General features: G+C 23.8%; 1 protein-coding gene across 2 annotated transcripts; it reads right to left on the bottom strand.

Annotated features, from left to right (window-relative positions):
* Positions 1–773: 773 nt before the first annotated feature.
* Positions 774–12,554, bottom strand: LOC113556506 (nuclear receptor subfamily 2 group C member 1-A-like). 2 transcript variants are annotated; one of them, XM_026961479.1, is made up of 11 exons: positions 12,097–12,554; positions 11,031–11,183; positions 10,756–10,935; positions 9,310–9,543; positions 9,015–9,187; positions 8,689–8,915; positions 8,456–8,624; positions 2,566–2,674; positions 2,238–2,480; positions 2,029–2,074; positions 774–1,890 (listed from the first exon to the last, which is right to left on the bottom strand). In XM_026961479.1, exons 2-10 carry the CDS (start codon positions 11,119–11,121, stop codon positions 2,037–2,039), a joined length of 1,464 nt encoding a protein of 487 aa, XP_026817280.1. In that variant the 5' UTR covers positions 11,122–11,183; positions 12,097–12,554; the 3' UTR covers positions 774–1,890; positions 2,029–2,036. The 2 variants fall into 2 exon arrangements, with proteins under 2 accessions (XP_026817280.1, XP_026817279.1); XM_026961478.1 differs by having other exon boundaries at positions 774–2,074.
* Positions 12,555–12,759: the final 205 nt, after the last annotated feature.

Genomic DNA, 12,759 nt, shown 5'->3' with positions numbered 1-12,759 from the left:
AGATTTTCAAGAGTTAAATTTATTATAAATAGTATTATTATACATAATATATTATGGATTTTGGTTTCAGCTTGATTCAAAAATGATAATAATATGGATGTGTTATTTATGTGGATACCACATACAAACTTTTTAAAACATTTAATATGGGCAATTTTATTATTATATACATATATATTATATTATTTTTAGGTATTCATATATTATTAAACTTCAGTAAATTTTGATACAATGATAATGATGGTATCATCATTGCCAGTATGTTTTAGATATACTATATTATTATGATATTCTAATATATACTGGTAAGATGTAATACCACAATTTACCAGTAGGTACTGATTCTGATATAGCAATACCAGTATCATATTTTCAATATTGTTATATCCCATTGGTACCATTTTATTGGTATAACTATAGGTTATTTAGATAAACAAGTTTCTATAATATATCAAAAAATAAAACAAATATTGTTAATCTAATTAGAATAGCAACTTATAGTATTTTGTGTTAGTATCAAAAATTGGATTTTTTAAGACAATAGTTCCTATAAGCTTTTTTTTAAATATTTACAGTTATATTTAATTATAATAATAAATATATTAAGTTCACATATTATAAAATACTTAAAATAATATTTTAAAGGAAGGAAAATAAATACAAATTTGGAATAAATTAAACAAACATTTTTTGGAAGACTGATCATATCAAATTATAAACTATAAAAAAGACTATACTATATTTTTTAATTAATATTCTGTTATTCATATTACTCCATTATACTAAGTATATTAAAAAACTATCAATTATACTCTTGCATATGCATTTTAGGTCTATTTTTAAATTGAAATCAATCATTTATTTACTTTTAATTGTTCCAGCATTATTTTAAATATTATATAATAAAATAAATATTCTATAAAAACTTGTTTAAAAACAAAAACATTTTAATTTAATTTAAAATTAAAAGAATATACTATACATAATTACTCACTGACAACCATGGCGCAATCAAAAACTGAATTTTGAGAGAATAATTATTTTGAGGTTATTATAGCAGAATGGGCATACCATTTGCTAACTAGTACTGGCGTTCGACCGCTTTCCCATCTTTACGTGTTTACTGCTGAATGAACACTCATAAATATCTATCAACACACCATGTCTACTAAAACCTAATTACTCTCTATAAACTATACATAACTATTACGACAAACCGTAGTTTAAAAGCAATTTCTCAAATAAAAATAAAGTTATTGTCATAGTGTAAAATGGGAATTAAGATTGTTTTTGATTTCAAGAGAATGTCATGTCCATAAGTTGTCTTTATTTTACAAACATGTAACATGGTAAATTTGATTTCAGCAGTTACAATTTTTTGTTGTAAAATTTAATTTTAGAATGAATATTGACCAGCACATCAAATTTAAAGGTAACAACAATATCTGAAAATATTTTTTTTTCTATATTTTTATTATTAAGAAAATTATAGTATATAAAATATTAATATTAGATAAAATGCTCATTATTTGCTTAGAACTAAAATATTGTAATGAACAAATACTAATGGTTAGACTACACAGTCAACTTTATGTTCTTACCTTCAAGTTTTATAATGTCAATTCACTTTAATATTAAAACTAACAAAAAAACAATTGGAACTGTGAACACAAATTTACTATTTTATCTGTTTGAAAGAAGAAGACAATACAAGCAAGTGAGGCATTCTCTTAATTATTTTTATATTGTATTTTAAAACTTATTATAGTTACATTGATATCCACCAGAAAATCTGAATTAAATATCTGGCTTTGCACCACTGTTATTAATTTAAATATTGAGATGCTAAGGTTTTCAAAATCAAAAAATTAATTGTACATTTCATCTCCTCTGAAATAAAATTATAAAAGCGAAAGATATTACTATTATATAAATATTTAAACTTAAATATCTTATAAGTCTATAATAAAACTAAAATTCAAATACAAGACGATTACAACGAAAATACAAACCATAAATATGACTAACCATAATTATTATGAAACAAAGTTTTTAGAAACAAAATCTTCATATTCTGAAAAAAAAAACAAAATATATAATTTCAAAGTATAAACAACATAGGTATTAAATTTATAATTATTTAACATTTGTAAATGATATGATAATACAAATTAAATGTAATTAATAATAGGTACATGAATTAATGTATTATATATTATACATGATTATATATTTACCTGTATTTGAACATTTTAGCTTCAAAATTTGAGGTATAACTGCATCAATTTGAAAACTACCCAACAAACTAGAAAAGAATATTTCTTCTATGATATTAGGTTGTAATGAACGTAAAGTTGGAAGTCGTAACAATAATATGGCTATACGGTGTTCATCATTGCATTCTTTGATCAAATGCTGTTTTAATTCTTTGACAGCTTTTTCTTGTAGTTTGTTTAATTGTTGTCTTTCAGAAGGATTATCTGTAAACAAAATATAAGTATTTAATGTATGTACAATAAACTTATTTGATATTAATTTATTTAAAATTCAACATTAAGAATTTACCAGTGTTAAATAAGGATATTAATTTTAAATATGCATATTCCACTTCATTCACTTCAATATTTTCCATTTCTGTAATATAATCTTGTATTCTATTGAGGTAATCAATAAGCTAAAAAAAAATTACATTAGTATTTTATTTTTAAGTATAACTCATGAAATTATGCTTATATATTAATATATTTACGACCAGGAACTTAGTTAAAAACACTTTTCAAAACTTGATTACCTAACTGTTTAACACTTTTATTGTGTACAAATACATGAAAAAAATATAATTTTTCAATTTGGACTTATTACATTGGATAAGCTTTCAATTATGTTGTCAATAAAGGTATATTAATATTGTTCAATGACTTTTATTAACTCATTTTACAATAATATTGATAGTTTACTAAGAATAAATTTGAAAGTACAATAAGTTGTAGAATCATTATTAATTAAAAAATGTCTAAGTTTCTAATAAATGAATTATTAATTTGATAAAATGTTATCATTCTAGTAAATAAGAGCAATGTATTGAGTTAATTAAGTTTAAAAAAATAACAATGTTTATAATACAACCAGCTAAATAATATTCATTGGTGTTTGAAAATAGCCAAATTATTTATAGTAGAGTGTCCCCCGTGGAAACCATATTGAATATTCAATAAAAAAAAAAATTTAATGAAAAAATATTTTTATATTTATCAATTTCAAATATAATGTTGGTAGTATGGAAAAAAATAAAATGGTAGTTTGTTACAGAAGAACAAACTTACTTTTCATAAAAATTGGGAAAATTATAGTTTTTTAAATTTTACAAAATATATCCAATTTTAATGATATGTTAAAAAAAAATGTATGAGACATTTAAGAACAAAACAACAGTCATACACAAAACTGATTAATAAAATGTCAAGGCCAAATGACAAATTAAATTTTAAGTCATCCAGATCATCAAATAATGCATGTGTTACATTAATATTATTAATTAAAAAATAAAGTCAATAGTCCAAGCATCTTAATTATTTTAACAAGGGTTCTTTATATACATTTAAAAAAAAATTCAACTATGTAATTAGTCTCTTTCTTAAATTTTTATAGTTATTTCTCAAGTAATATAAATTATTTAATTTCCTATTATTAATAACAATTTTTAATTCAAAGCTAAATTAGAAAATAAGAACGATTTAAAATACTGAATACTATATAAAATCAGTTATGAAATAATGTTTGAATAAAATAAAGTTATAATGTAATTTATATTGAAAATGATAAAATATTGTATTTTAATAAATAATTCTAACATTTTACTTTGATTGACAACTACATTAAATACTTTTGTTTGGATAGATTCAATGGCACTTAACCTTAATATCAAAGAGGAAAACTGTCCAACTTGTTTTAATGTATAGGTGGGAGGCAAACAATGGTGAATTGGGTGAGTACTGAATGCTGATTGATAAATGTATATATTATACTTTACATTGGTATAATATTCATAAATTAATGCAACTTTATTTATTTATATTAACCTGATCTACCTACCTATACTCTTCTGATATTATAGACTATAGTATACTAATTAAACAGTTATCTTTAAGATAACAAATGGTTAACTTACCAAAATCAACTATAAATAATAATTTGTATCTGAATACTGGATATTTGAATTTACTAATATTAAAAAATATCAAAAATAAATGATACCCATAATTTTTCTAGTTGAGATACTTTAAGTTCAAATTTTGATAAAATTGAATATTTACAAAAAAAAAATTGTTTTTTGTCAAATTATTTTAGTTACTTTGTTATATCTACTCAATTCAAAAATATTAATAGTGCAGAAATTTTGAAAATTTAAATAAATTATTATTTAATATTTTTTATGAACACTGACATTTTCAAAGTATAAACTAATTATAAGTTATTTTATTTATACAAGGAACCTATTCATACTATACTACAACTATATTGATTTAATTAAAAATAGTAATACTTATATCACATATGTAATATTTTTGGCAAAAATAAATCAATAATTAAATCTACCATTTTACTGATAGTAATTATTATTATGGTATTGTTCAAGCAAGTAGTACAACACAATATGACATGAGTACAGTAGAAACTGTTTATAATGACATTGGTTGTAATGACATATTGGGTGTAATGACCTTAGATTGAAGGTCCCAGCAAAACTCTTATATTGTATGTATTAATTTGTATCGATTATTATGACATCTGTATAATGACTATACAGATGTTATGACGGTTATTTTTGATTATATTGGAAAAATCTTTTATCTTTAATTTTGTTTGTTCTACTAGTTGGATTCAAAGATTTAGATTAAAGAATAATATTGTTTTCAACAATAAGCGAAAAATCAAATTTGAATTATTGATAATAACTTTAGTATTGATTTATGTAGTTAAGATTTTATGAGTTTCTGTTTCAATTGTTTGTGTGGATACTGGGTAGATAGTTTTTGGATTGCATCACCTCTCCCAATAAAATTTAGTTTAGCGCTACCGGGTACGCAGGGGACTCAGTCCTCCAACTTCTAATGGGGGTTAAAAAGTGTCCCCTTAAACAAATCATTTAAAAGATACACTAAAACGCTTAAAATTATAGCCAAATGTAAGTTTTAATATAACTAAGAATTATGTTGAAATTAAATCTTGGTTTTTATTTTTTATAAATTCGTGTTATTTAAGAAGATGTTAGCGTAGTATTTGTTATCTCTTTCTAACTCACGCAAAACATAGCAAAATTATGTTCTCAATAATGAATATAACCATGTCAATTTCTCAAATTAGATTGTAATGACCTCGTATACAATTTAAAGTTAAGAATGTTATCTAGGGCATCTCATAAAGGCTTTATTATATTTTAATTTTAAAGTGAGTTATGAGTTTCTTAAGATGTATAAATAATTTACAATTTAAAAATAATCATAATTAACTTTAAAATTAAAATATAATAAAACGCTTATGAGATGCACTAGATAATGATCTTAACTTTAAATTGTAAAAGAGGTTATTTCACTCTAATTTGAGAAATTAATATGATTATAGTCATTATTGTGAACCTAAAAGTTGCTATTTAGTGCGTGGATTAGAGAGAGATAACAAATAGTACCCTAACATCTTCTTAATGTTTAATAAAATAAAATATATGTATTTATGAATGTTTTTTTTTTAAATAGCTCTATAAAATAATGTGAAATTGAACTTCATATATACATATATATATAAATATAGGTAAAGTGTGAATGTGTGATTTTTTAAGTATGCTCAGTGCTCAAACATGCAAATAATTTGAATTTTTCTTATACAATAATTTAAAGCACTAAAAACATTAGATTTTTATGATAAAAATATTTTTGTCTTTAATTTTCTTTAAAGACAACCAATACTTACAACTAACATTATAAGAGAAAATATTACCATTCAAAATATAAAATTTGTATAAATTATTATTTATTCTTAAAAATGTAGTATTATTTATGATTTAAATGTTTCATGAAAAAAATAACAAATTTGAACATTATTCAGGGATAAAAATTGGATGAGTATGTAACACAATCGCTGTTATCATCGTTGATGATACATTATGTATCATCCTATGACGTATATGCATTAAACATAATACATACAATTTTAATTATGGAACGCTTAAAACTATATGGAGACATTAGTCCTCCTGGAATTTTTTCCTACTTTAAGCCCTGTGTATAACTGTATAAGAATCATACAATATAAATATGTAGTCTATATGTAGATAAAAGTATATAGGTGGTTCATAATTTCAACAAAAAATGTTCTCGCAGACAAGGTTTGACCCACACTAATTGCATTAAATATTCTTTTTTTGGTATCTACATTGAAATATAAGTAAAATATGCAAAAAAAGTAATTACTGTAGATTCCTGATATTATAAAACAAATTTCTATATCACTAAGCTATGTTTTGAATAAATATTAGAAAGGATGAAAACAAGTTGGTTCCCAATTGTCGAATTGGTTCACGGATTGTTTACAGGTAACATACAAATTGGTTCCAGCAAGCATTCATGGTAATATAATCTTGTTAAATTAACTTTTCAAATTATTATGATATATTCAATCAGTAAAAATTTTCTTTCCCTTTTAAACAGACTTAGGACCGTATAGAATTATTATATATGTATAAAATATTTCAAACACTATCTAGAATACCTAGGAATGGCTAAAAATGTTAATCAGTATAATATATTCATATTATACGTTATATATATATATTGATTAAGAATCATATTTTTTCCTTACATCAATAATAATAATTAAACAAAACTAAACAATTAAGAAGTCGTAACACCCGCATGTGTTGTCTCCTTCTTACAAGTATGTAACATAGTAAATTTGTGCTCAGCAGGTCACATTTAGCTCCGTTAGTTTAAAAATTAGAATGAATCAACTTATTATAAAACTTGATGGTAAGAACATTATCTGTGTTTGTATGTTGGTATTTTACGATTATTAAGTTTTTAAGTGAGTTATGAGCATTATTAATGCACACTATATTATACACGCATAACGTGCTAAATAATTGAACTATCGTAAAAAAATTAACTTACTAACACAAATAATTTTCTTACCATCTAGTTTTATAATAGGTCGATACATTCTAATTTTTAAACTGAGGGAGCAAAACAAAATCTGCTGAGAGTAAATTTGCTATGTTATTTACTTATAAGATGGAGACAACACATGCGGGTTTGACACCCTTTTAATACTTGATTTAACTAGATATAAATTTAAACAGTGAGTTCCGCTTAATGTAATCACTGGTTTACAGAATCAACCGTTTATTAGAATCAAAATTAAAAATCCTAAACCAGTTCTTATGTTACTAATATTAAATTAACCTTTTATTAAAATCACCAAGTACTGGATAATTGAATCATTTTTAAGAACATTCTTATCGTTTTAATGGTATTTAAAACTTTTTTTATTTTGAAAAAGTTAAAAGGAGCTATTCGAAAATATGTCGAAAACTATATTTTTCAGTTGTTCCAAAAGTTATAGGTACACTATGTACATAAATTATTATTTCTTTTTAAATAATTAAGAATTATGTATATATTATATTAACTGAACATGGATTTTAATTTCAGGCTAAAATGAATATGAAATTAGTAGATTCTCAAATACACTAAAAAATAGATAGTTTCTTCACTTTATTTTATTTTAATCTAATTTTAAACATACATATAAATACAAATTCATCAATAAAAAAAAAGTTTTATGGAATCAATCGGTTAATAGAGTCAAAATTATCTGAACCAATGTGATCACATTAAGCGGAATTCACTGTATTTATAAATTTTTCCAGACATTGTAAAACCTAATAGAATAATATAAGATTAATACACATTTTGTAACAGTTGTACAAGTATACTGGAAAGTAGTTTTTTTGGGAACCAATTCCGCATTACCCATTAGATAACATACAAACTTTTATAAGTCCCTAGCCTTATTGATAACTAATAACAAAAACACAATAAAGAATAATATAAAATTAAAATGCAATAAGAAAGAGATAACGTAGATATATCATAAACACAAATTACATCCAAATGGTTTAATTTAACTATACAGATTAAACTGTTATAATATATATAAATAAACATAAAAAATATCAATCAATCAAAATTTAAAAAGTAGCATGGTTAGACATGGATATGTTATCATACCTATCTATTTTTTCATGTTAAATTGCACACAAAAAAAGGTCAAAATAGATTCCACCATAACAATAGTGATATAATGTTAATATTCATAAAAACTTTTTGTATTAGTTTCTATTTCTAATGTAAATTCAACTTAATAAATTAAATAATCATGGTTGATATATTTAATTATTTACCTCCTTAGCTTTACTGGAGTTGGACGAGTTGTGAATTTCATCATTTTGTAAATGAGTTATCATAGAACTAAGTACTGGTATTATTGATAATGCCTGTGCACATTGAGTTAAACCCAAAATAAACAATTGTGACCAAGAATTTTTTAGCAGACTAAGCTGTACTTCAAATCTAAAACATAATTAATAAGTTCTTGTTAAATTTTATTTGCTATAATATTAATAGTGAATCTTACGTTAGAAGCTGAAAAACTGGAAGACTCTGAACCCAATTTATCGACAGAAACAATAACCTTGAAGCACTTTCACAAATAAAATGTAAATTTAAGTATGCGTATTTAGGACTAGGTGATTGAAATGGGAAGTTAATATTGACAGTTGGCATTACATCTTCAGAAATATCTAAAACAATGTTACTCTGCACTTCAACCTCATATGATGAATCAGTACCATTAGAATTTTGCTAAATGAAATAATATTGTATTAATTAATAAAATAATAAATATTATATTTGATTATTAAATCAACCAAATAAATAGTGAGTGACTGTATAATATATTACTTGAGTAGCATTTGTCATAGAATCCAATGTAAGTACTAATAGGCTTTTATTGTCTTGATTAAATGGTTTAATATCCTGTTCATTATTTGGAGAATGGCTAACTGATGATTCTTCATCTTCAGCCATATAATAATCCATATAATTCTGATTTCTGACAGAAGAATCATTTTCATCTGAAAAAAAAATTCTATTAAAAAAAAAAAAACTTGACAGTTTAAATTAACCAAATATTGTTCTTAAAACTGATAAATGTATTGAATTATTAGGATTAACTGACAATAAGCTAATATATTACTTGATGTTTGAAGTAAATTCAATGCTGTTTGATCATTATACACGGAGCGATTTCCTGCATATGGTATTTCTGTTTTAATGAAATGCATATCATTTTTGATAAATGGCATTTCATTTTTAATATATGAATTATTTGCGTATGAAAATGTAGGAATGTTATTATTGTCCGGGCTAGTTGACATATTATGAATAGATTCTATTCTATCTGTAACTGGTTTTCTTTCATGTTGTACAGCTAATAAAAAAAAAAAAAAAATTAATTATAAACCACCAATGTAATTATATCAATTTTTAATAAGCAGTATACTATTCTATATCAAAAAATATTGTTTAACTATGAGAAAAACAAACAAGTTATTTTTAAGCTGTAAGCATGATGATTTTTGTTTCCACATTGATAATTAATAAAAATAAATCTAAAAATCATATTTGGTGCAATACAAATCTGGTCTAAGACATAATCAATATAACCACAGTAGAATTTCGATAATCTGGCTATATTAACCTATACGTACTAATATGTATTTGTATATAAAGTTACTATCGTAAACAATAAAATGTTAGATAAAACTAAGTAATAACAGATTAAATCCAAATAAACCTATTAGATATTTTACTTTTATTCAGTTAGTATTGAAGTACAATAAGATTATTCATTTTTTAATAATTAATAAATAATTTTTTAATTTTTCAATAAGTAAAAATACGTTTTTATGTGAACCTTTATTAATTTGCTGTTTTTGTTAATCTGGCAGTAGCGTGATCTGATATCTGTCGGATTACTGAGATTCTACTGTATATGTTATTTTGTAAATATTAATTACATCTATCATCTATTACACATAAATATTGAGATGTTATGTTTTAATGATATAATAAATTTTAATATTTTGATTTTTAACAATACATACTTAAATGAACATAAAAAAATATATAAAAAGAAGAAATGCATACATACATAAATACAATTCAATGTGGTGTGAAAGAAATTGGTTTTTGGACAAGTTTGTTATTGTTAAACAAGTGTAAGCGCATTTGTCTATCATTGTATTGTTTTTTTTTTTTTTAATAATTAAGATTAAAATAGTTTTTCATTATTCAGAGGTTTTCCTACTGAAAAATAGTGAGAATGTCCATAAAACCAAAAAAATTGTCTGTTTATATAAAGGTGTCTATCAGGAGAAATTTCACTGTGTATATAAATATTTACTAAATTATATTGTATACCTACCTAATATTTATTTATTATAGTGGATATTTTCAATAAATTATAAACTATGACATGTTTATTTGTATATACCTTATTTAAAAAATGTTAAAATACTAAATATACAACTTTAGTGATATCTAATATAAAATAACTCATTAATTGAAAATCTATAACTAATTAGTTAATACATTTTTTACGTGATTATTTTGTAAAATAAATATAATAATTCATCCTTACAATCACTTCTCATTCCCATAGACAGGCACTTTTGAAGACGGCAATATTGACAACGGTTGCGGTGATTTTTTGTAACTTCACACATTTTGGTACCTCGACATTGATAGCCTAGTTGTTTACGTATAGATCTTTTAAAGAAACCTTTACATCCTTCACAACTAATTGCTCCATAATGTCGACCTAAATATAAAAAATCATTTTTATAAGGTATCATAGAATATAAATATACCTATTATAAGCATATAACTTAATTTAATGATAATTAGTCAACACACCTGATGCTCGATCTCCACAAACCACACATGATTCAACAGGTAAACAAAAGGAATGCATTTTTTCGTTGCCAATCATGTCGTCAATATTCATAATTGTGTAATCACTCCAACATTAAATATTTGTTTTGTTAGGTTCCTAATTAAGATAATAAGCTGTAAACACAAAATAATTGTATTTAAATATGGGTCACATAAATTAAATTGTATATTAAAATAAGTTTTACTATATTAATATTATTATTATAATGATAACTACTACTAGAAAATTATGACAAAAATTAGGTCATTAAATAGTAATGGTATTTATATTTTAACAGATAGATAGATAAAATTTTAATTATTAAAAATTCTAACTTTTAATAAAATTAAATACTTTATATACCAACCATTGAAATCTAACAGAGATATGTAATATATTTTATGTATTAAATATATAAATTTTAATAGTTCTTATAATGGTTTTGTAGAAAGGGCAATCAATTAAAAAAACATTTTAAATATATATTAATCAAATAAATGTGTTATATTTTTTAAGTGGAATAACTGTTTAAAAAGGCAAATCTAGCATCAATATAATTTCAATTAGTTAATTGAAAAAAAACAAAAACTTCTGTGTTGTTAAATATAGGTACCTATTAATCTACTAATATATTATATTTTACCTACCGACATATTATAATTTAAAAGAAAAATGTAAATTAAATCAAAGAAATAAAAGAGCATAGGATTTATTAAATGGGAATAGAATATTCCAAAAATGGAAACAATGTAACAAAAAAGTATCGGTATATAAGATATTATACTACATATTTACATATAACGGGCATTTCAACTAGTAAACACATTATAATATGCGTGATAAAATATACATATGTATAATATACATAATAGGTATATATTTTGTCATGATAATATAATTTTTGTTGAATAAACTTCATAATAAATAAGTAAACAACACACTTTTTTTTTATTGAGGACACAATAAAAATTAGCATAAACAACGAGTCAACAACTTATTGCCGTTCATGGTTAACGAAAAAATCAAAACAATTTTAATTGTCTGTACCTCTTGGTCTGTGGATTCTTCAGGACGAACGCCATGGGAACGAAGTATTTACGAGGTAGACCCGAAACACTCAATAGAATTCAGAAACAAAAAAAAAAAAATAAAACAACAACTAAAACGAATAGTTTGACAGAATAAAATACGGTGGAAAAAAAAATAATAACAAACGAATTGGGCGACGACTACGTAAAGTGATTGTCGTTTGTACGCGAGTGTGCGACACGCCGTCCAGTCGAGTGTCGATGGAGAGTCGCGACTAGCAAGTCGCAATTACGAATTAATGTATTAAACTTAAACAATCGGAAGATTTCCTACGATATGGAAATCGCATGATAAGGGAAAAGTCACTGCGTGTGATACGAAAGAGGTCATCAGCTGATAACCAGTGGCGATCGGGACTTTGGAACGTGCCGCCGCAGTGGCCACACCACACCGATAACGATGAAACAATCCAACGACAAACATCGGAAACATCATAAGCTTATCAATTATTGTAAATTGTATGGAAATTGGAATAATTGGATACTATCACAGAATAATTTATTATTATTTATTTGTAAGCTACATGACTTTTGTACATTATTATAAAGCGAGTTGCGAGTATAACATTATTGGCATTCGGCTATCGGTGTTTGTAGCCTAAAGTCTTGTAAGAGGTATGTC

The sequence above is a fragment of the Rhopalosiphum maidis genome, chromosome 3 (genome assembly GCF_003676215.2).
Source record: "Rhopalosiphum maidis isolate BTI-1 chromosome 3, ASM367621v3, whole genome shotgun sequence".
Classification (NCBI taxonomy): domain Eukaryota; kingdom Metazoa; phylum Arthropoda; class Insecta; order Hemiptera; family Aphididae; genus Rhopalosiphum; species Rhopalosiphum maidis.
Note: the sequence above shows the minus strand (reverse complement) of the source record. Positions and strands in the feature narration are given on the sequence as shown.

Coding starts and splice junctions, on each gene's coding strand:
- LOC113556506 (XM_026961478.1), bottom strand. CDS start 11,121: ATGAATATTGACGACATGATTGGCAACGAAAAAATGCATTCCTTTTGT. Junction 9,544..10,755: donor TATGGGAATGAGAAGTGATT/GTAAGGATGAAT, acceptor TTTTTTTATTAG/CTGTACAACATGAAAGAAAA. Junction 2,675..8,455: donor ACTCCAGTAAAGCTAAGGAG/GTAAATAATTAA, acceptor ATTTTTTTTTAG/CTTATTGATTACCTCAATAG.